This window comes from Bicyclus anynana, chromosome 23 (assembly GCF_947172395.1).
Source record: "Bicyclus anynana chromosome 23, ilBicAnyn1.1, whole genome shotgun sequence".
In the NCBI taxonomy this organism is placed as follows: domain Eukaryota; kingdom Metazoa; phylum Arthropoda; class Insecta; order Lepidoptera; family Nymphalidae; genus Bicyclus; species Bicyclus anynana.
In genome coordinates, this window is record NC_069105.1 from 12,736,278 (window position 1) to 12,759,647 (window position 23,370).

General features: G+C 34.3%; 1 protein-coding gene and 1 non-coding gene across 2 annotated transcripts in view; both read right to left on the minus strand.

The window, feature by feature from the left end:
- Window positions 1–3,123: 3,123 nt before the first annotated feature.
- On the minus strand, window positions 3,124–3,205 carry Trnal-aag (transfer RNA leucine (anticodon AAG)). Its single transcript has one exon. It is a non-coding gene; the product is annotated as a tRNA-Leu (tRNA).
- Window positions 3,206–8,428: 5,223 nt separating this feature from the next.
- LOC112049771 (glutaredoxin domain-containing cysteine-rich protein CG31559) overlaps window positions 8,429–23,370 on the minus strand; it is a 99,980-nt gene continuing 85,038 nt past the window's right edge. The window contains exons 4-5 of the mRNA XM_024087799.2: window positions 15,460–15,525; window positions 8,429–10,617 (exon numbers count right to left, since the gene is read on the minus strand). Of these exons, the coding sequence (XP_023943567.2) occupies window positions 10,441–10,617; window positions 15,460–15,525 (243 nt within the window). The 3' untranslated portion in view covers window positions 8,429–10,440. The remainder of the gene's footprint in view (window positions 10,618–15,459; window positions 15,526–23,370) is intronic.

A 23,370-nucleotide genomic window follows, 5' to 3' on the forward strand; every position in this document is an offset into this window, starting at 1 on the left:
TCTTATAAGGACTGGGAAACAGTCGGTCTGAGCCCATAGCATTCAGCATCTTCCCATACCCCGATCTAAGCGGTCTACCTACTAGTAGTAGTGGGGGGTCGACCAATACTGCGCTTAGCGGTACGGGGGTCGCCATTACAGCATCTCGGGACAACATCAATGGACTCTTCGAACTACGTATTCGCCCATTGCCACTTCAAAACTCAAAAAACTCGAAATTCATTTGACTTTTACTTTAAAACGATTCATCGATAAAGTCGATGGAAATTCTATAGTGTTTCAATACCTATGCTGAAAATTTGAAAAAATGGTACGTACGTACTACGTAGACGACTTTATACAAATAGATATAAAGCTTCTTTTCCTATAACGTTAGAGGACAGTAGGTAGTTTAGTATTGATCAGTGGCAAGAGCTTACAAAGAGACTTCATGCTAAGGGTTATAAATTTAAAACCTTTGGTGTTTATCGAAGTAAAATATAAAATGGATCGATATTATTTATGTTATTAAGTTTTGAAAAAATTGTTTTTTATAACCATTGGACAATCTTATATACGTAAACGTCCGATTACTTTATTCAGTGAAAGATACAGGTAAATATAAGGGTATCACATTGACTAATACGCGCCAATGATGAAGTTTTACCAAATGGCTCATTTGATTTTAGGCGAAAATTTAATGCTTCCATTTTTTTTTATTTCGATCCCTAATAGCTTGAAGTTTATTATGTGTACGGTCTTACCAATCACGACTACTTTTTAAAAATGTAAAATTAAATAAAAAAAAATCACTATTAAAAATTAGGATATTGTTTTCAATCAAATCAAATCTATCAATTAAAGCAAATCTTTTAATCAAACACATCCTAAAAATATATCTACAGTTGTGTAGTAATCTCGACTGATTACTTAACTTACAAACTATTATTAACTACCTACATAATAACTTTATTGAACGCGGATTGTTTTTAGAAGTTCAAATATAGAACTCTATAAATTGGAATCCGTTCCTCTAGTCACGTGACCGCGTGACACTCACGAGAGCGTCACGTGACTCACGTTTATGTGCTGTTGACATTGACAGAAACTGTCATCTTCACTAGCGGGAAAATGAGGAAAACAACTCGAACACAACAAAAATCCACCTAACCAAACGAATAGAGACTTTATTTCTATCTTCATAAAGCTTAGAAAGAATGCATTTGTTAAATAAATAATAGTGTCCACGTGGTTCGGCAAACTTATTTTAAGTCGTTGCTAGAGCATTTCCCACCGTATTGCAAAAGAAATAAGAGTCAGGTTGAGTACAATTTGGTTTTGTAAACACGTCAAGCTATTTCAGTTGTCAAATGAGTTGTGATGGCGTAGGTGGTAACGGGCGAGATGGGACAGGTTAGTTTAGAAATAGAGAAATAAAAGCTAATTAGGATTAGTTTGGAATTGCTGCACTGTCTCGTCCGTATTTCGCACATATTCCTTTAAAAAAAAAATTAAATGTCCGCTTAAACTCAAGAACGGCTTGATCAATTTATAATTATCGTTGTTTTATGTAAAATACCTCAGTGCCTGAAGACGAAAGTCTTCGAACAGTGCATGTCGCCAGTGATGATATATGGATTTGAGACTTTGTCGCGAACTATGGGCTTTATTAGAAGGCTCAAAGTCACTCAGCGCGCGATGGAGTGAGCTATGCTTGGAGTTTCTCTGCGTGATTGAATTAGAAATGAGGAGATCTGCAGACGAACCAAAGTTACTGACATAGCTCAGCGAGTCGCGAAGTTGAAGTGGCAATGGGCAGGCCACATAGTTCGAAGAGCCGATGGACGTTAGGGTCCCAAGGTGCTGGAATGGCGACCCCACACCGGGAATCGTGTTGGTCGACCCCCACTGGGTGGACTGAGGACATCAAGCGGGTTGCAGGGAGCCATTGGATGCTGGCGGCTCGAGATATTCAATGGTGTTACACCTCAGTGCCTCGGAGAGCATTGTCAACCCGTCGGATCTGCAGGCTAATTCACTAACTTTGACGTATGTTAGTTGACATATACGAAATTGAGATTCTATGTTACAAATGTCATCCGGTGGCTACAGACAACCCATCATGGATATCATACAGTATGTAGATGACATTTTCTCTCTTGATTTCATGTTTATTTTAAGTTGTTAATAAAGGCCAAATTAGTAAATAGGCTCTCTGGTCACATTATTATTGTCATCTTATAGTGAACTTTACAAATTTAAATGATACTCGTACCAAGCTGCATTGGAACAGCGTAGTGAGATCCTTTCATATAAGCCTCCTCTTGGCCTGAAATGGGACATTAAAACAGGCAGATGTTGGTGTTCCAGAAATGTTCTCTTTCACTAGAAACCTCTGCGTCTTTTTCTCCTTAAATAAAAGCTTTCTTACAAAGGAGGCTTGGCCCTAAAGTGGGCCATAAAAAAGCAATACCATAAATGCCCATTACCTAAAAACCTCTGTGTCAGTATTACTCTGTATTGAAACCAATTTTCCCGCCAGTGCGGTGAGACTTCCACAGTTTACTCACGTGGTAACATTGTACTTCGATTGTAGCAATTTACGGCAATTAAATTATAGTGTTTCGCAGCGTTAAGGAGCCAATTAGCTGAAATAATCGAGTCTTGGGTGATTAATAGCAAATTATAGATCAAAGTAACCAACTAATGAGTAAGAGTACACTCTAGATAATCTAGAATGTAGAATTACTCTCTAGAAAGACGGTATGACAACTTACTAATGAAAGTTTGTATGGATGTTCGTTTGTTACTCTACATCGCCGCTACTACTAAAGCGATTTGACTGAAATTTCGAATGGAAATAGATTATACTCAGGATTAACACATAGGCTTAAAAATCCATGGTGAAAAACTACAAATTCCGCGGGAACCATGGATGGAGATAGCGTAAATACACTGTCATAAAGACGGGAAGAGTGAGTGATAAAAAAAATTACAGAAAGTTATCTCGTCATCTCTGCTGGCTGGTCAGCAGAGATGACGAGAGGTCACCTAAAAATATTTATAAAAATAATTTGTAAAAATTGTGTTTTGAAATCATTTTTACAAATTATTAATTTTTAGGAAAATAAGTAAAAAGATTATTGGCAGCGGTGGGATTCGAACCCACGCCTCCGAAGAGACTGGTGCCTTAAACCAGCGCCTTAGACCGCTCGGCCACGCTACCACGTGGTGCTCTGTGTGAAATTGTGGAACGTGTCTATGAGCGATCTATTTACATTGAATAGAACTAAGAATATACTACCTACGCATGTGTCATCATTTTGTTAAGCGAGTAAAAACTCAGTTTGTCGCCAATAGATTTCCTGCGATTGGTTGTGTCGCTTTAAAGCTTTGATTTGAAAGTTTGCGTAAATGTTTGACTGGGTTTACTATTAGGTACTATTAGGTATACATATAATATACTAGCGGATGCCCGCGACTTAGTCCGCGTGGTAGTCAATGTAAACTATCAACCTCTATTTCACCACATTAAGGCTTCAATTTTAAAAACTTGAATCACATGATATTTCGTATTTTTTTCATGATTTATGAACAACTCTGAAAATAAAGGACTTTCCATACAAACTTACAACCTCCTTTTCACCCCCTGCCTAATTTATTTTCGCAATAAAAAGTATCCTATAACCTTCTCCATATTATAGTCTCAAACCGTACTGAGTTTCATTTGAATTCATTCAGTAGTTTCAACGTGATGCCTGGATAACAAAAAATACAAAGACAAAAAATATTTTTAGCTTCAATATCGATTGTATAATGCCCTCCAGCAAATATATTCAAAATATCTCCAATGTACAGTATTTGACCTGTTACAGTTTTACTACAAGTAATAAGTATATATATAGGTAGATACTTATAGATAAAGATACATACAATGTACCTATAAAATATTTTATTTACCCAAAATATATAGGTACATAGCTATCAACTACTTCTCTTCTTTTCAATGATAACTGCAGTATCACAATACAATATGAGCTCGTAAAATCAAAACACAAACGAATGAGACGAGACGTCGTAAACACAAAGCAGAATTGTTGGCATTATTGCTATTCAAAACCTTATCTTGATAGCACTTACCTATGAAAAGCTTTGAAATGCATTATTATAGGGAGCGACTCTCTCGAACGAGGGTATGACATTTTATATTACTATCCGCCCAGGCAATCGGTGTTCTGCCTTTTAAATTTATTTCGAACAACTAAAATCACGATTAAAATGGGGGGTAGGAGGGTGAAAACTAGGGAGGGATGGTTAAGACCTGTTCTCGTAGGCAGGTAAAAAAGGTAAAGGTACTAACGGACGCACGCGACTTCATTCATTTACAAATCCCACGGAAACTATGGATTTTTTCCGGAAAAAAGTAGGTTATATAGTAGACCTTGGCCTTACTAGAAGGGCAGCAAGTTGTATATTAGAAAGGGTATCCAAAGCTGCTCTAATAGGATCTTACCAAATTTTGCTAGGCTGGGAGAACAATACGAGCGGAGAATGGGAGTGTTAGTTAAATGACAAGGACATCCTTAGCCCTACACCATAGGTTGCAAGGCCGGGTATCTGCTCAGGATTTTCTCTCTGCTGCTACGACGGACCCAACGCCGGCACGGTGAATCCATTGAATGCTAAGATATTTCGTCTTTACTCAATAACCTCTTATACAGTGACCTATTAAAATAGGCTTAGTGGTTCCAGCCAGACAATCAGACGAACGAATTAATTAAACGCAAGTGACGTCTCATAAAATGTTCACACCAGGCGCTTTTCATCAATGATAATTTTATACTATAGATCGGTTACGTCCCTACTAAACCAAAAGTGATCCGAATAATAGGCTACAACACTGTACAACACATGCACAATTTTGTTTTTAATTCCATTATATATTTATGAATATATAGTTTTTACACTTCCTGAACATACAACTCGACATTGTAGACGATATTTAGGCATTATTTGTTTAAATAACATTCGTTGTTGACCACAACTAACATTAAGTTGGCTATAAATTTCCTCTTTTGAGCGCCACATTTTTTATGCACTAGTAACACATCTAACAGTTTTTAATATCATTTTTAAAATATGCTTTTCATAAAAATCGCGAAAACAACAAGAAATATAAACGCTGAAACTTCACTGCTCTTCAAATCCACAAAGGTGTGAGTTTTCCGTGATTTCCAACTGCACAAAAGTAATCCAACACTACATTGTTAGCGGAACGGATTTCCTTTTCAAAACAAAGGAAATAGTGTAAGAGATAGATACTAAAATTGTCCATGACTTCAAATAAACACTTTTGTTGTTAGATGACATGAATACAAAGGAGATGGTCCAAAATTGTATGGGGCCCAGGATCAGTCATTGTACCCAGGACCCTAGTTTTTAACTATTTTTTGTTATACAAATCTACGAATAGACTTTCGAAATAATATTAATTATCTCCCAAGCTATGCAACATTACTGTGGGTAATAATGGTGGATTGATGACGTATTCAATGAAGCCTAGGTTTAAATAATAGGTTTTAATAATTAAGTAATTGAACCTTTTCCTTCATTGCAATCCGCAAAGAAAACATCCAGATGTAGAATAGTTCCTACTTGTTTTGCTAGGACACGTTACAACGCCATCTGTACACGTGAACACGCACACTAGCGTAAAACTTGCAGCCCCTAGCCCAGACAGCAGCCAGTTAGAGGGAGACGGGCTGTAAACACTGCGAGATAAAGAGGGATGGATAGGTGATATTGACCTTGCGCGCGGTGACGTCATTCGCGACCTAGCTGCAGCTTCCATCCCTCTATGTGAGCGTGATCCAGACCGTGAAATGTATTTGTGTGCGTGGGGCCTTGACATACTATACAACCAAAGATAAATACTGAATTTAATTATTATTCAAAAGTCAAAAAGACAGTGATTGTCTATTTATAGTATACTCCATACACGCTTAGAAATTAATTTCTCGACAACATCTAATTACAAATTATTAAGGACGTAAAAACTACTACTAATCTTTTTAAAATACATATCTACTGCCAATGGATTACTAGTTTTATATAATTTTTAGTGACGTACACTATATAAAAATAAAAAGTATAATAGGTTAAAGAAATGTATTCAAATGCAAATAATATTATAAAAAAGAATTATATGTATTTTTTAGTAACGAATAAACCCAAAAGCTACTGGACTGATTTTAAATATTCTTTCACCACTAGAAAGCTACATTATCAAGGAGTAACATAGGCTATATTGTATATTATAATGGACACTGTAAACGGGTAAAACCGCGTGACTGTGCTAAGATATATAATATTGTAGCTATTGGTTCTTATTATGGTATTTAGTATATGGTAGATATAAGTTAGCCCGCTTCCACCTTAGATTGCATCGTCACTTACCATCAGGTGAGATTGCTAACTTGTAAAGAATAAAAAAAAAAAAAAAATATTTGGTAGAGAAGACGTCACACATTAATTATCAGATATAAATGTAATCACTTATAAAGGAATGTGTTTTAAACAAGTTTACCTAGATAAATACCAAAAAAAAAAATAAGGATTGTATTTTTTTTTGAAATTTTATAACCGTGTGTTGCTTTAGTTTTTAATATCAATGTACTTCAGTTCCGTTTCCCCGTACAATAAGGTGTTTGTCTGTGTGTGTGCGTAATTATACGCGGCGTGTAATTACGCACACTCACAGATAGATAGCGTGCAACAGGCGACTGTGTATGTGTTGCAACATTGATTTCTCGCATAGCAACAGGCGTTACTACAGGGGGTGTGTGATATTGTTTACGTTTTTCGTTTTGTAAAATACGTTAGCTGTATTACGCACTTAATGTAAATATAGTTATAGTAATTACATCATCATCATCCATCATCATCATCATCATCATCATCATCATCATCATTATCATTAATCATGATGTTGATAATATACACATTGTTCATGTTATTTTTGTCATTTCAAGTGTTTAGTTTGTTACAAACGAAAATAACAATTGTGACGAAATTTTTGAATATAATGTACTAATGACTTACATCTTTGGAATCCATGTTTTTAAGCTAGATTTTTTTTCACTGTGACCGTTAAAGATACATACAAAAAAAATCGTTTACACAAAGTCCTGTATTTTGGAAAAAATTACTTTGCAGTAGAAAAAATTAAACTTTAATTACTTGAAACAATTACTCAAAAATAATAAGCAAGTATAAAATCAATATTTAAGTAATTTTTCAGCTTAAGATACGACTAAGTTGCACGCAAGGATGTGATTTTTGTATTTTGTAGAAAAATCAATAAAATTTAAAAACCGTTCAATTTCGGCTAACATATATTGCGTTATTTTAGTAGACCTGGATGTCAGCTATCACCCTTTAGAGGATGTTCTAATATTTACGGGACATCCTGTATATAATTATTATAAAATATCTTTGTACGATAGATAGATAGATAAATGTATCTACATATAAATTATTACTGAGAGTAAATCCAAGAAAATCCGCAAGTTTACCTACTTCACAAAAATAAATCGTCTTATTATAAGATAAGAGGTCCATTAATTTATATATGTACTTAAATTTGACCTTTCATTTGACTAGGTACTTAAGTTTCATGGATAAGCGCCTTTCTACTTTGTATTTTAATGGATAATCTTTTACTTAGATTTGGACTTTTCTGAGTATCTAAGAATTAGGTGGAACGTCCAAAAGATCAAAGATAAGAGCCTGTAGCCATGTGACATGCGAATTCTCTTTCTACAAACGCCAACGCTTCGAAAACTATTAAAATGTATGGAATGACAGATCCGATCGATAACTTTATACAGACGATAACAAATGTTACTCCAATACATTTTAAAAGCGTTTGCGATTATAGAAATAGAATTAACGTGTTACATGACTAGAGGCCAAGGTTCTTAAGAATACCGCTACACGCGCGGTGGTAGCGCGGCGGAATTACAAGACAAGAGGACCAGGATATCCTGGGTTCGATCCTCGGCTGGGTCAATTGAGGTTTAATGGGAGTTTACGAAATGGCTGAATGAATGCATTATTTCTATTTGTAATAATTAATTTCTACAGTACATTCATTTATCTGTGGATCTAACACGCCATGTACCTATCTCGTTAAGATAAGTAGACAAATGTCAACCAATAGCAGCACAACCGCAAATATCGTTATCGCTTTCGTTGCGTTGCGACGAAAGAGATGGAACGGAAACTACTCCGACACCATTGTTTTTCATTTTTAACTGACTTCAAAAAAAGGAGGTTCTCCATTCGACGCGTATGATTTTTTACTTTTCTTTTTTTTTCTTTACGAAATGTTCGCATGCTAGACTAGATACTCTTTATTTTTTTATTTTAGGTATATTTTTCATTACCATCTTTTGTGCAATCATTTACAGCCATTTTATTTTGAGGATAATAAAAATAAAATGCTTGATGTTTTTGTGATATTGTTATTACTAATAAATGGAAAATGTTATTTACAAAATGCCCTAAATTACAATTCATTTTTTCCATAAAAATGTAAATAACACAAACATTGTAATTTTTTTAAACTTAATTTATCTTAAAAAATTGATTTTGACTGATGTTTTTAAAATGGACCTTAACATCATTTTACACAACTTAAACTTAACTTGTAAAATTTATTCACAATACTTACGCAATCGCTTAAATATTTATAATTTTATCACATTTTATTTTACGTTTAAAAAATTTTACACAGTGGTAAAATATTTTATTAATAAGTAAATTAAACTGTAAATTTATGATTTTAAAATACTATTTTAAAATTTAAAATAGCTTTAAATATACCCATTTATCATTATGTTGTAAAAATATTACCTTCTGATTTATATTTTATTTTACTCAAAAATATATTAAAGAGCACCGAATATAGTTTTATCTATTTACCCGACCACTGAAGTATGGTTGCTTCAGTTATGCGACTGACATTGAGAAGTTTTTAACAGCACGTAACTTGAGGCAACTATATTATACCTAATATGAATATTATCAATAAAAAAAAACAATTTGCGCATGGAAACTATTAAAATATAATATCCATAAGCAATACTTACAATATTTAAACTTACATAATAATTTCTTATTGTAACTAAACGTAATGTATTGCATCTAATTTATGGCATACTATTTTCGATAAGTCTTAACAAAAATTACAATTACACAAAACGTATATTTATTAAACGCTTACTAACATAATATTATTGATAAACTTTGGATTAAATACATAATTTATTAGTAGTCCGATATTTATTACATAGAGAATTCTTAGGATTCTAATTGGTTTCGGAATGTAGGTACCAATGTAGTAATGCAGTAATTTAAAGTAATTTTCTAAAGGTTTACTTATAGAAATATGTTTATTATACCAATAAAGGTGTTTCTTTAGCGATCGATTGTTAACAAATATCTAACTTCGTATAGCTTAATAAATTATGTAGATATTCCAAGTCTACTAATAACAATGCTTACACACTATAACTATGGTTTCTTGTTCCATGCCTTATTCATTATCCCCGTATTATTGAGCACTTCTGAAAACTATGAAACTTTGTAATTATAGGCGATATAATACTTCTAGCAAACATTCTTTATTGCCGTTAACTCTAAAGTAAATAAAATCTCTCGACAGACAATAAAGAAGAACATTAGAGAGTTTCATCTCCAGCACCAAAAAGTTTGTCATTTAGGTACGTATGAGTATACTCAAAGAAGGTCAGGATAATGAAAATATAGTTAAGTAAGATTTCTCCTTTTCCATTAAGCTGATTGGATATTAATGAACCCTTTTTCCCTCTTGTATCGCATCTCATTAGCTTCGATCCCAGTAGAATACAACTGTACTTGGGAGAAAATATATTTAAAAATATAAAATAATTTTTATCTTCTTACAAGTGAATTAATATTAAACACTCTCGAAATATTAAGCACCGACGAGAATTAATCTTATAAATATTTTACAAGATATCTGTTGGATTTTCGGTTTATTTGAAAACCTGACGCTGTTTTCACATCACGCTGTAAATAGCAGTGATATTAGGAAAATATTTTTGAATTGTAATTGTAAAAACCATTAAATTTCAAGAGCAGGCCCCACACCTACTGACGCCGTAATCATATTCTTAAATTGTAATTGTAAAAATCGTAAAATTTCAAGAGCAGTCTTCACATCAAACGAGGCCGAAAGAATGTCCTTGAATTGAAATAGTAAAATCCGTTAAATTTCAAGAGCAGGTTTCACACCTAAGGAGGCCGAAATAATGTTCTTGAATTGTAATTGTAAAAACCGTAGAATTTCAAAAGCAGGCTTTACGTAACGAGCTCTAAATCGTCTTCTTGAATTGTAAATGAAAACACTATTAAATTTCAAGAGCAGGCTTCACATCTGACAAGGCCGACCTCATCGCAGTTCATGCATTTAAGTGCGACGAATTCGGCTGTAAAATGGTTTCGGTGTAAACTCTTCTTGGACCCTTTGCATATACGACAGGGGAGCAGACGGAAGCCACCGCACATTTGACAAGTGTTGCAGGCGTCAGCACTCTGAAATGAGAAATGTGTAAAACTTATTAAAAATTTAACAGGATTTACAATTTAGGTAACATTTCTAATTCATCAAAAAAGGACAGAAATGGAGGAAATTTACTTCTTAAATAATTGCTCTACACTGAACAAATATTAATAAATAAGATATTCCGAAGAATTATAATGTAAATGAAATATATTTTAGTATTTTATAGTTGTCAGAGTTCAGGGTAAGTACTATCTTCATAGTTAATTGATTCTTTAACAGTATTATTGTTTTTCTGTGTGAAGAGTGTTTGCTTATGGCAGGCGTCCACTGATCGCATCGTACGTATCGGACGCATCGCATCAAACGGATTTTTAATTTTACGGTGGATAAAATCCGTTCTTTTCGATCCGTACGATCTGAATCTGTGGAAGCCTGCCATTATCCTCCTATGCCTGAGGTTGACGGTAGCTGGGCATGTTTCATGCATGTGTTCCGAGCAATGTGTTGCCTGTATTGCAAAGTGTTGGTATGCGTATGGTATAAGCGATGATTTTTAATGTACTATCAACCGTCAACTATCTCTAGTAATAAATAGAGGTTTCTGAGATTGTAGAAATAATCTCTGCATCTATTGAATCGATTTTGAAAATTCTTTACACCTTAACCGAGTAACATAGGCTATTTGTTCCCGTATTTTCATGGGAACGGGAATTACGTGGGTGAAACCACAGGGTGTCTGTTGGTTACAAATAATATACTCCACTTAATGAATTTGTCTATTACTTTGAATAAAGTTATAAATTCGCAATTTTTAATGTTAATCATGTTTACAATTTACACTCCTGTAATAGTGTATTTACAACTTTTACATTTAATCGAGAGTTGATATTGTGAAATGATTGATTATTATTATCGACATATAATTGCGCTCGTTGAAAATTTCACTTTTCTGACATTAAGTTACTTAAAGGCGTAAATAATGAATAAATCAAATCGAAAGTGTAAATAAGTGAATATCATGAGAAAGTGACAGAATTTTTTTTTCTTCATCATCATCATCATTATCAACCCATATTCGGCTAACTGCTGAGCTCGAGTCTCCTCTCAGAATGAGAGGGGTTAGTCATATCCAATGGGCTATCACGGCTCTTGGAGTAGTTAATTATTATAATTTTGACAAGCCTGTTCGAAAGGCTAGGTATTTTTATTATTCTAATATTTTGTAACGATAACTATCAGATGATAATTATAATGAAAGCTTAACGTACTCTCCGAAGCACGGAAGTGTGACCTCACCAACTTCTTAACTCCGGACCTAGATTTTTTTTACTTGGAAGAAATGTCCATATTAGGACTTGAAGTGAAGACCTCGTGATTCGAAGCCACGTATTCTAACCACTGGACCAACAAGGCAGTCAGTAGTTTTGAACCCATGCACAGCGTGGTTCCAAAACCAAATAGTTTGGATTACAACGTGTTGTAAGAACAAGTTCAAGACTAAGAATCCCATATGAGTTCCAGACTAGTAGCGCATATTCCAACAACAGTTATATGAGCAATTGCAGTAAAACATAATCCTTCTTTGCGATTAAGTCGGTCAAAACATTACCTACACAGCCCGAACGTGCCTGACCTGACATCACCGGGTTTTGTGTTACAGTGATGGATCGGTCTCGATACATCGGCGAAACAATTACACAGAGTGGGCTGAGGGAGCGACCTTGATCTATTGTTTGCCAATTATCAGTTCATTTATTGATTAACAAGTTAAGACCGTAATTTCTCGGGTGGTTTTCGGTAAATTTATTGATTAACTAGCTCAATCCCCTAGTATCTCTTTCAATGTAATATCTTAAAAAACAAAATTTAATTTATAGTTTATGGGGCGTAAACCAAATTCATAACTAGACCATTCTAACTAGTAGGGTATATTCATATTAGTTTTTTAACAATTTTTCTATTGTAGAATCTAAAATACTCTTTAGCTATTAAAGTTGATCAACATATTACACAGCCTGAACGTGCTTGACCTGATATCACCGGGTTTTGTGTTACAATGATGGATCGGTCTTGATACATCGGCGAAACAATTACACAGAGTGGGCTGAGGGAGCGACCTTGATCTATCGTTTGCCAATTATTACTTCATTTATTGATTAACAAGTTAAGTCCGTAATTTCTCGGGTGGTTTTCGGTAAATTTATTGATTAACTAGTTCAATCCCATAGTTTAACTGGTGGTTTTTGGTAAATCTATGTATACTTTTAATACGCAATAGCTCGGAAAAGTTACCTGCTTTCTTAAAAACAAGAAAAACTTAATATTTCATAGACTGGCTCAGGGTTCGAACCTAGTATCTCGTGATCCGATGTCCGTGAACCTATGAATCAACGTCGCAACTTTTTAGTTCGATTATTATATTTTTGTTTTATTATTTCATGCAAGCAAGCAAGCCGCAAGCAAGTTTAGCCGCTTCGATCCTATTGTTATTGGAATACCAGTGAACGCCCGCGATTTTGTTCGCGTGGAATTCAGTTTTTCACAAAATTAAATTAAAAGTAGCCTTTATGTTATGTATGAGCCGTGATAGCCCAGTGGATATGACCTCTGCTTCCGATTCCGGAGGGCGTGGATTCGAATCCGGTCCGAGGCATGCACCTCCAACTTTTCAGTTGCGTGAATTTTAAAAAATTAAATATCACGTGTCTCAAATGGTAAAACATCGTGAGGAAACCTGCATACCAGAGAATTTTCATAATTCTCTGCGTGTGTGAAATCTGTCAATCCGCATTGGGCCAGCGTGGGGACTATTGGCCTAACCCGTCTCATTCTGAGAGGAGACTCAAGCTCAGCGGTGTGCCGAATATGGGTTGATAATGATGATGATGTGTTAATATAAAATAAAATCTATTTCGTTCCAAATTTCAGCAAAATCGCTTTTATAGCCGCAGAGTAAAGGGGGAACATACACACTTACACACACAAACTGTCAGTTTTATAATATTAGTGTCTTCATAATATTGTGATTATCAAGATAAAAAGTAGAGTACCTATGTGTCTAGAAGTCAGCAAACATAAAAAAACACAATCCGAATTAATCTCTAATTATCGAAATCTCTGATCTCTGATACAGACAAAATCCCCTTACATTTATATTTATCGAACTAGTACTAGAAGCAGATTCATAATCAATATGTATCAATTAGTGGTAATGTTGAACAGTTTGTGTGGCGCTGTTAGCTAAATTGTTTAGCAAAGATTTATTACGAACTTTGACGTTGTTAAAACTAAGCCCGCCCTGTTTTGTAACTTGTAATATAATGGACTATGAGTCTGCGACAGCCAGACAAACTTCTACGAGTACCTGGACTACGGACGGTGGTAGTTATCTATACTAATATTATAAATGCGAAGGTAAGTCTGTCTATCTGTCTGTTACACGGCTGAACCGATCAAGATGAATTTTGGTTTAATGGTTTATGGGATCTTGGATCAAAACATAAGGTTATTTTTTACCCTAAAATAAAAATAAAGAGGAAATAGGTGTTTAAAGTTTGCATGGTCCTTAATTTTTAGAGTTACTGTTTTAAAAATTTGTTCATAAATAAAAAATAATGTAATTAAAGAATTTTTAAAGTTCTATCCCTTTCCATTTAAGGGACGCCCGCGACTTCATCCGCGTGGAAATCAATTTAAAGGTACCCCTATTTCATATAGGGGTACCTTTAAATTGATTTCCACGCGGATGAAGTCGCGGGCGTCCGTTAGTACTCGTATAAAGAGATATTTGTATAAAGTAACGATAATGATAGTATCAATAAAAGGATTTTGATGATTAGAGTTCATTTCTTTCTTAGGCAGCGTGACGGCGTTCACGCTGTGCACGTTAGTGATTTTTCTGCAATAATGTTTTGTGGTATGATTATTGAAATTGTTTAGTGTGGGCATGGAGAACATGACGGGCAGGGGAGGTGAATTTAATTGCGTTCTAAAGGGATCCCTTAAAACGAACACCCAAAGCAACAATGCACACAAGGCCTTCATAGAAAACATCATAAACTTGCCTTTTATACTAGGACTATTTAGGACATGGACCCTTGGGCCTTGAATATTTATGCTATAGTTTAAAGCCACCAGCTTTCAAACATTCGGCTTTCATAAAATGAGGCAAGTCTGGCTATTGCAGGCTTTCGATCTATAAATTTCGGCTACCACTAACTCAATACTCAGACAAATGAGTTTAAGATAGTCTTTAGTAAAGTTTAACGCGAAATGTTTACAATATTTGTATGTAATTTAACATAATGAATAGGCGCGTTTTAGAATTCTCGTTTAGTTTTAAGTTAATATCACCAAAGACTTAGTTTTTCTTCAGACATAGATATTAGCAAAATAGACTATTTCGAAATAATAAACGTTTTTACCTTTAAACTATTTATTTATGTATACAGCAAATGCAACAACAAAATTTATGTTAGACTAGCTGACGCCACGCGGTTTCACCCGCGTGGTTCCCGTTTCTGAAGGAATACTGGGATAAAATATAGCCTATAGCCTTCCTCGATAAATGGGATATCTAACACTGAATGAATTTTTCAAATCAGGCCAGTAGTTGCTGAGATTAGCGCGTTCAATCAAACAAACAAACTCTTCAGCTTTATAATATTAGTATAGATGTAGCATTATAAAAACTTTTCTAATATTTTATACCTGTAAACTGTGTGATGTTGTACGGCGTAAACTCTAAATGTAGTAAACAGGTTTTGAAAATAATTTTACCAATAGAAAGCCACTTTATTAATTCTAGTGTACTCATCGAAACGGGAACCACGCGCGTAGTAATAATTTATCAATGTTATAAAAATATGTACCTTGTAAGGTTTCAGCATTTTCCTCAGCTCACCACTTTCATTAAGCTTCTCCACTGTTTCTGCGTCCTGAAAATAGAAAATGAAATTCATAAACACCTTTATTTATATATTTTCATAAATTTTGTACTTAATTTAATTTTAAGATCAGAAGCACTACAACTCAACAGTGAGAGTTTCGAATTTGTTCTCGGAGAAAATTCATGCCCCAAAACAGGATTCAAAAATTAAAATCAAAATCAAAATTAATTTATATCAAGTAAAAAAAAATCAAAATCAAAAATCATTTATTTCAGGTAGGCTCAGTTTACAAGCACTTTTGACACGTCAGTTGACTATTTGTAAAGATTCTACCACCGGTTCGGAAGTCAGGTTCTGCTGAGAAGATACCGGCAAGAAACTCAACAGTTGCTCTTTTGAAAAAGTCATACAGTATTATAATTTACAATTGATAACAATTACAATTTCTTATAGTTTTATTTCCTGTGTGAAGGTGGAAGCTGATCCAATGGCCTCCAAGCGCTTTTATCTTTAAGGAACTCATCAATGTTGTAGTAACCTCGACTAAGTAAATGTTTTTAACACATTGCTTAAAGCTATGCATTGGCAGGTCCATCACAGTCTTAAAGTAGGCAACTATTATTATCCATTATTAACTACTATCGGGCGTCCGCGACTTCATCCGCGTGGAATTTAGTTTTCACAAATCCCTCGGGAACCATAGATTTTTCCGGGATAAAAAGTAGCCTATGTGTTAATCTAGACTATAATCTATCTCTGCTACAAATTTCAGGTGATTCAACTTAGTAGCCGAGGTGAGGAATGAATCTATACTAATATTATAAAGCTGAAGAGTTTGTTTGTTTGTTAGATTGAACGCGCTAATTTCAAGAACTACGTTCGGAAGGCAGGTTTTGTTGTGAAGAGCCGACAAGAAAGAACCCAGGACCTCAAAATCTGATGCCACATAGGCTAACCACAGAACCAATGAGGTAGTCATTTACATAAAAACTTTTACGAAGGTTTTAAGTAACATAACACTAGTCTAAAATAACACGTACGGGTACAAAGACCCATCTTATCATAAAAGTCTAACTCTATAACGTAACTTGAGAGTGATGTAAAATTGAATGATAAAGGTTCTAGAGGCGTGGGTAACTTTAGGACCTGCCAGGTGAAAAGACAAATAATTCAGTACATATTTTAATAACTTTGTTTTCTCATTTGTTTATTTTGTCTTTTTTAATTTTTTATCAATTTTAATAAAATAAGAGATTTAATAAAAATTAAAAAAAAATCGTCCCTCCCGCTGTAGGACATTTGTGCCAAAGCAATCGGTCACGGCGTGAGGAACCTCCTCACTATACGCGGCGTCTCAATAATCGCTTCTGTATCCGTACCTTGATCCAGAATTTAAGTGAAAGCTTCATAAGGTGTTGGTCGAAGCTTTTTTCTATAAAATTGACTAAAACAACTATTGTAACAGTTGACTCAATATTCCACGTGGCGGTAATCTCGAGAGCAAGGTCCTAAGTATTTTATACGTTATCCTTTTTAGCTTTAACCAGCTAATCTAGTTTATAATTTGTATTACTATCTCTTATATATATAGATAGTCGTGATAGCCCAGTGGATATGGACCACTGACTCCGATTCCGAAAGGTTTTGGTTTTGAATCCAGTCCGGGGTATGCACCTCCAACTTTTCAGTGCATTTTAAGAAATTAAATATCACGTGTCTCAAACGGTGAAGAAAAAACATCGTGAGGAAACCTGCACACCAGAGACTTTTCTTAATTATCTGCGTATGTGAAGTCTGCCAATCCGCATTGGGCCAACGTGGTGGACTATTGGCCTAACCCCTCTCATTTTGAGAGGAGACTCGAGCTCAGCAGTGAGCCGATGGGTTGCTAATGATGATGATGATTACTATCCCAAGATTTTCAAGGCTTCACTCTCACTTCAACGAAGGTTTTTTTTGGAAAAATACAGCGTATAGCGGAACATTAAAGATAGAATGAAAAAGAGAGTAACAATTTCGATTGCGCCTATAATGATCGACATATTTTGCATTTCTCTTGTGTGATTATTGAAAACTACATCTTCAAAGGTTGTAGGTAGAAGAGGCCTTGGTCGCAGGAAGAAGTCTTGGCTGAGAAACATCAGAGAGTGGACCGGGATTGCGAGCGCCGCACAATTATTTCGCTTCGAAGGATAGAGACGAGTTCAAGTAACTTACTACCAAGAAGAAGAAGAAGAAGAAGAAATATACTTTATTGTACATTAAAAACAAAAATAAACAATAACTTATAATAACACTTAGAAACTAATGTACAAATGGCGGTCTTATCGCTAAAGAGCGATCTCTTCCAGACAACCACTGTGGAAGAGAAAAAAAAAACGTAAGCACCGATTCGGGTATACGCACACAAAAAATAAGAAAAGTTAAGTAATTTAAATACATAAATAATATGCAATAATACATAATAATAATACAAACAGACTATACTTAACTACATCATACATATACCAACCTTCGCTAGTTGGAGAGGCACCCTAAGAAGATACAGCGGAACATTGGAGATAGAACGAAAAAGAGAGTAACGTAAAGTAAGCTATATATTCTGAACGGGAACTATGCGGGCAAAACCACGGTGCGTCCACTAGTTTTGAATACATAGCGTGCAATTACAAAACCACTGTTAATACCTCTCATTCTGTGATACAGTTTAACAATGAGCAGTTATCTTAATGCTGTGGCTATAATGATGGTATTTGTGTTGAGGGAAAAAATCCCGTAGCTCTCCCACATGTCGCCGTCTCTATTGTCTATGGCATGATACGTAGAAAATTTTGTCAATTGTTTTGTGTATTTGTGGTGCGTTTTACACGATACTCTATAATAAGTTTGTTTTTACAAGTTTTATTTATCTTTGTAAGATAAGAATGGTTAAGGTCAAGCAAGTCAAATGCAGACATTGCGTTTTATAAAACTGATCTTCAATCGCTTGAGATAAACTTTCAAGATACCTTAAGTGTTGACTATTGATAAATTGCTTTACTGTTAATAGGTATTAACTATCGGCTTCATAAGAAGGCTTCAGAGTCACACAGCGGGCAATGGAACGAGCTATAGTTGGAGTATCTCTGGGTGATCCATTCCGAAATGAGGAGATTCGCAGAAGGACCAAAGTCACTGACATAGCTCAACGAGTCGCGAAGCTGAAGTGGCAATAGGCGAGGCACATAGTTCGAAGAACCGATGGACGTTGGGGTCCCAAAGTGTACTACGTTACGTTCCTTTTTCAAATTGGGTTAAGTTTTGAATTTAAGTACATTTTATCTAAATTAACTTAGCATATGTAAGTATGTTGGTACACCACATATCTATACTAGTATTATAAATGCGAAAGTAAGTCTGTCTGTTACCTTTTCACGGCTAAATGGCTAACCCGATTAAGATGAATTTTGGTATAATTGTAAATGGGACCTTGGAAGCAAAACATAAGGTACTTTTTGACCCTAAAATAAAAATATAATGAAATAAGGGTGAATAGTTTGTATGGAAAGTCCTTAATTTTTTGAGTTACAGTTTTGAAAATTTGTTGATAAATAAGTTTACATTGATTTCCACGCGAACGAAGTAGCGGATGTTCGCTAGTTTCTAATATAAGTGGCATTTTTGTATGAAATATTATTATATAAACGTAATCAATACATCCTTGTATAGCAGATATAGAAAGAGATATGTCGAGAATTCACGAGCTTTCTTCTAGGTCATCATTTAGCAATACCTCCCCATTCTACAAAATCGCACAATTGAGAACAAAACAAATACCAAGTACGAAGATAATCAGAATCTCCTATCAAACCAAATAGAACTTTATCACAGAGAAATAAAGTTCAATTTCACCAAAAGCCGGCTTATTAGGATGTCGTACGTTTTCAAAGGTATTTTCTTTATGAAAAAGAGTGCAACTTGCTTTGTGACTTCTGACATTTTATAAAAGTCAAATAAATTAAGGCTCTGTTTTCATAATTTTAAAATATCTGCCATGTCTTAAATATTAAGATGTAATTAAACATTCCAAAATGCTCAAGCACTTAGTATTTAGTTTCTTCAGGTTACTTTGAAGTTGCGGTCTTAAATCGGAGAGGCCTGGGGTTCGATCCCGGCTCGATGGACAATTGTCGTAAACGGGACTTATTAGAAGAGAAAAGGAAATTGGTCAATGGTCATGTGCCAAATCGCGGAAGGAAAGACGGACATTGAAAAATTATATAGCCATGATAGCCCAATGGATATGACCTCTGCCTCCAATTCCGGAGGGTGTGGGTTCGAATCCGGTTCGGATTTTTAGAAATTAAATATCACGTGTCTCAAACGAAGAAGGAAAAACATCGCGAGGAAACCTGCATACCAGGGAATTTTCTTAATTCTCCCTTCAAATCGAACTGTATTCTATATATTTCGTCTGAAAAATTCAAATAAGGAAATCTTGGAATTGGTTTTAGGAAAGTTAAACTTACTAAGATACTTAAACAGATACATACATCGGGTTGAAAACAGAACTCAGACTTGTCATCAGATATTGCCTGTATAAGATTGCATGTAGCGATAAGGATGCCTTTTTTGCCTATTCTTACTTTTAACTTTGTTTTTTCTTTGCAACAAATTACTTCGTTTTCTTTATTGAAGTCAGCTTGAAAACTTGTTAAATAAGCTTCAAACGCCGTATAAAGGCTATAAAGGCTTTTCAGACACACTTTGAATCCGTGAGTGGATTTTACACAAATGCCCATTTAAAATGCAAAACTGGGTTAAAACAAACACTTGTCCAGCCAGGTTATAATGTGAAGGCGTATTTGCACTATTTTGTAGTTTGCTGAGCACACATTAGTGAAACAAGTCAGGAAAAGTTAAACACCCCACCCCTTGTACACTGCTTGCTCAATAAAGTGCCAACATTATATTATTAGCCACAGTTTAGGTTTAGGAGTGAACGAGTTTTCAGCACGAGATAAAATAAACAGCTAACTTTCTGCTGTGGTGTTTCCACACAGCTTTAATATGAAGTCATTTATAGAATCGAAGAAAAGTAACTATATAATGTAATATGTATTGCATTTTGGGAATAGATTACATATTAAAAATTTGATAATATAACTAATTTTGTTTACAGAATTATTGATTATTTAGTAGAATAAAATAAGTTTTTATTAAACAAAAAATAAAGATTCAATAAGAAAAGTAAAATGCGCAAAGGTGGTCTTGACGCAAAAAGGCGATCGAACGCGATTAGTTTTACTTAGTTCCTTAATTGCTTGGACCTTGTCATAAACAAAGAATAACAAAAAAATATAAATAAGAAATAAGTATGTCATTTTTATAAAAGACCTAATAGGAGAAGTTTAAAAGGAAGAAAAAACAATTTATACAAATCTAATTGTGTTACAGATAATGCAAAAGTTCAAGTTTCAGTTTTTTGTTATTTTTTTTTACCTAATTTTTTTATTACATTGGATTACAATGGTATTAAATAATCACAAGATGCTTATGACTGCATTGAAATGTAACACATGCAGGCCATTCGTCAAACTAGGTTAGTCTAAGTATATATCCAGCGTGAATTAGGGAGAGTGTGTTAGTGGACCACTAAAAGAAGCATTACCCAACTATTGTAATTGTTAAACTGTGACATTAACCGCGAAATTGTGAGACACACCTTTCAAACATAACAGGTAAAATTCCATTCCCATACAAAATATGACATCATAAATACAAAGTTATTATAAACAAAAAAAAGTACACCATCATTCTTATTACGTAGCTATAAAGCACATATTTCTTTAATAGACAAGTTAAAGTTACTATTGTAATTTCGTAATGTAGGTACAGTCATAACAAATGACCAATTATAAATGACCTTTGATGACACAACACCTGTGATGGGCATGAAGGATCTTTTTGGAATGGTGATTGTTTGTCTCCTAGTTTCAAAATATTCGCTGGGAACGCCAAGGCGTGTCGGATTTCGCTAAACATTTTTTCGTGCGCACTTAGGTAGTACTCAATCGTTTTTAATTTGCGGAGATTTCGCAAGGGAAGATTGTTTTGGGTGCAACAACCAATTGAAGTGTTTTTATATCTGAACTGAGGCGTGAGACATTTATATTTGCTCTATTTTGATTTTTCAGTAATTCGTTGATGAGGTTATGCGACTCACTGCTGAGCTCGAGTCTCCTCTTAGAATGAGAGGGATTAGGCCAAATAGTCCACGCTGGCCCAATGCGGATTGGCAGACTTCACACACACAGAGAACTAAGAAAATTCTCAGGTATGCAGGTTACCGCACGATGCTTTCCTTCGCAGTTTGAGACACGTGATATTTAATTTCTTAAAATGCACACAACTGAAAAGTTGTGAAAGTTGTGAAAAGGATTCGAACCCACACCCTCCAGAAACAGAGGCAGAGGTCATATCCACTGAGCTATCACAGCTCACTCATAGTTTAGTTAGTATAAAGTGAAATGACGGCCATATACCAGAAAGTACATGTCAGTAAAAAAAAACAAGGTTTGTTCGGATTGTTGCAGAAAAGATTTTTGTGCCTCGCAACTTTGGTATTACAAAAAACATATTGAACATAATGAAATATAAACTAATAGTATTATTAAGATAATGTATATATAAACCAACATGCTAAATAAAATAAAAAATATTAGAATGCAACTTATGCTAATTAAAAATAAAATACGCTAGTTGACGGTCTCCAGATTTTATGCCACGAAGTGTACATGATGTTTGGCTTATAATCATTTTATGTTCAACATCTAAATCTAAAACGTGCAAATTTAATGTTTACATGCACGCTAGTTTCATTGCTTTCCGAGAAGTTCTGAATTCATTTGAATATAAAATTAAATCAATAGCTAACTTCTTGCAATAGTTATGAGTATCTTCATGGTACTCTCAGGAGCGTCATAATATTATCTCTTGCTACTTGATAACTATGAAAATTGTTGGACAAGAAGAAAGCCAATAAAATTTTAAAAATGAAACAGAGTTACATAAGACAAGCTGTTAAATAGTAATACTAGTAATAAATAGTAAAAGTGCCAAAATCAAATATACAAAAAAAAAAAAACGGTGGAGCATTCCTCCGACACGGCTCGACCAATTTTAATGAAATGCTTCAGTATATTTCGAAGGTATAAAAATAGGTCGTACAGTATTTCATCCTCCTACCACCAATACAGGATAGTAAAAAATACAGGATACTAAAAAAAACTGAATACTAAAATACTCTATGAAAGAATTTAATATAGCAGAACGAGTCAGCTTGTTATTTTTCTTTCTATTGCTTTGAGTGTAGTTTTTAACCGACTTCCAAAAAGGAGGAGGTTCTATGTTCGGCTGTATGTATGTTTTCTTAATATAGTGTAATATTTGAATATTGAAATAAATAAAAACATCATGACATCATGACAGCCACCGTGTATCTGTATATGTTTTATAATAAATGTTTTAAAATATATCAAATAGTAAACCAATTTTCAGAATAACTATCCGATAAACGTGTTCTAATACTTGTTAAGTAGAATACAGAATAATGTAAGTAAATAAAATCCCTAGTTGCTGCCCCCAAAGATCCTTTGCCCTTCACAAGTAAATAAAGTAATATATCTTCTTTCTTCATTGTGTATAAACGACATCCTTTGAAACCGTAAGGGACTATTCACACATGTTCGGATGAAATACAAATTGTTCATAAAATATTAAACAAATGACACATTTGCATTATTTTAGGTTATTTTCGTGTTGTATTTTTACAAAAAAAAACCAATTTCTATTTTTTTTCTTATTTATTTGGGAGAAGGATTGATAAATAATTCTATGAAAAGTTTACATCAG